The sequence below is a fragment of the Frankliniella occidentalis genome, unplaced genomic scaffold (assembly GCF_000697945.3).
Source record: "Frankliniella occidentalis isolate FOCC.00 unplaced genomic scaffold, Focc_3.1 Scaffold256, whole genome shotgun sequence".
NCBI lineage: Eukaryota > Metazoa > Arthropoda > Insecta > Thysanoptera > Thripidae > Frankliniella > Frankliniella occidentalis.
Window position 1 is genome coordinate 167576 of NW_026267382.1, and position 2028 is coordinate 169603.

The following is a 2028-nucleotide window of genomic DNA, read 5'->3' on the forward strand; positions in this document are numbered from 1 at the left end:
AGTGATGTCCAATGGTCGGTCAACCCCCCACTCCACCTGTCTGCCGTCTCTCTCTCACGCGCTAGCCGGCCGCTAGCTCCGTCCCTCTCGCTCGCCCGATGGGCACCCATCGGCGCCGAGCGACCGACCATTGAACACCACTAGGTAGCACCATGGGCTTGGATATCATGTTTGTCTGTATCTCTCACTGTTTTGGCGCTAGAGGAAGTTACTTTGAAATGAGTGGCCGAAAAGGAAATGTTTTTCAAAAGAAGACGGCTTTTTCAATGCTTTAAAAGAACAACAGACTTATCTGACTTTTTGCCAGAAAGAGGAAAAACACCTTAGAAGTTGCCTTAGAAGCACTGTCCTCATTCTTACTTGTGACCAGAATGTGGCGGTTAATTCAAATATAGAAAATTGACTTTAATATTCCAAAATTACTGAAAATATATGTTTAAAAACGAGATAAAGGCCTTATTTCTTGTCAAACTCTTAGAACTCAGAAACTTAATGAACAACACTACCTTTTGAGCGGAGTATGTAATATGACAGGTGATGTCTTAGCTTCGCCATACATTTAAATAATATCATCTAAAACAAGCAAAAACCATAGGCTGTACAGGACACCAATAGATATCAAGCAACCTAACGCATCAGAGATTTTAGTTTTTTTCTTGATAGTTAACTTAAAATAGTGACTCATGCACTCATTATCACATAAATTAAAGCTGGTGAGTGTAATGAACAATTTAAAAACACAATAGTCAAGAAACATACTGTAAAACCTAAAAATGAAATAATAATAGTTTCAAAGAGAAGAAGGAGGCCAAATATATTTCATGACCATTAAAAGTTGATGTGGGAAATCTCTAAATTTACCATTTTAACAGCATCTACAACCCTTGTGGAACAGAAAGACTGCCAAGGACTGGCAGCAGGACGCTGAATTATCATACCAGAACAGATATAAAACAACAACACCAAAAGAAATTTAAGTACCAAAAATAATATTTTTTATTGTCCAAACTACTTTGCATATATAATAACTGAGAAACTTAATTAACACCAGATAGTGAAATTTACAAACAAAATATGCAGTTACTGGCATTGGTTGTTTCAGCAATGTATTCAATGCTCCTGAAGTAGAGCAGCTCATAGTGGATTCCTTTTTCACATAATCTCTTTATGATGTATTGTTGTGGTTCCGAATCTGGCTGTGCAGTTGTCTGAAAATCAAAAGTAGAAATTGTGATTTCTTTCAAAATGGTAAAGCAGACTAGTGGTATTAATGGGTGGTTTATATGAATTCTTGTGACTGCTAATGAATTAAAAATATTAATGACTTGTAGGCAGAAAGTTTACCTTGACAAGTAGCTCGGTGAATTTTTTCTATTTCATTAAACATGCCTACCTTAGCATCATTTAAACAATATTGCAATTTTAAAGTTCGTATGATATGAACTTGGCATAAAAAGCAAGCACAAAAAGCCCACAACAAAAATTCAAATAAGGAAAATCAGTTTATCCATGGTGAAATACATACCTCTACCTTGTAGTCATTGTCAAAAGAACCGTGCTGGTACATCTCATAATCAGATTTTGGTATTTGAGTTTGTTGAAAATGAATGTCATCAGGTAAATCTTCAGTGGCGGGAGTAGAATCCATGTCAAATTAGCCAATATGCCGAAAAGCGGTGTATTCTTACTATGGAAAGATATTTTGAATCTTTTCGGCGATGGGAGCCATTGGGGCCCAATGAAAGAGGATTATACAGAATATGCCACGTCAAAACAGACAAGAATTGTATTGACATCATATTTTGTTTGCAGACGGAACAAATCAAACTAGTCCCGTACCAAGATTCATCTCCATCTGCTGATGAAGAAGAGATTACGTCCTACCAGCCTCCACGGGCGGCTTCAGAGGTAATGACTTTCGCCTTAACCACAGGGTCATTTAGTCAGAAAACTGTAGCTACAATGGAAATTATTCTCTATATGCAGGATCAACAGCCAACTGTACAAGACGAGGCGGCCTTGAGTCAG

The 2028-nt window shown here is 37.4% G+C and overlaps 1 protein-coding gene across 1 annotated transcript in view; it reads right to left on the reverse strand.

Annotated features, from left to right (window-relative positions):
• LOC113214609 (uncharacterized) overlaps positions 1-2013 on the reverse strand; it is a 19079-nt gene extending 17066 nt beyond the window's left edge. The window contains exon 1 of the mRNA XM_052273238.1: positions 1526-2013. Within this exon, the coding sequence (XP_052129198.1) occupies positions 1526-1648 (123 nt within the window). The 5' untranslated portion in view covers positions 1649-2013. The remainder of the gene's footprint in view (positions 1-1525) is intronic.
• Positions 2014-2028: the final 15 nt, after the last annotated feature.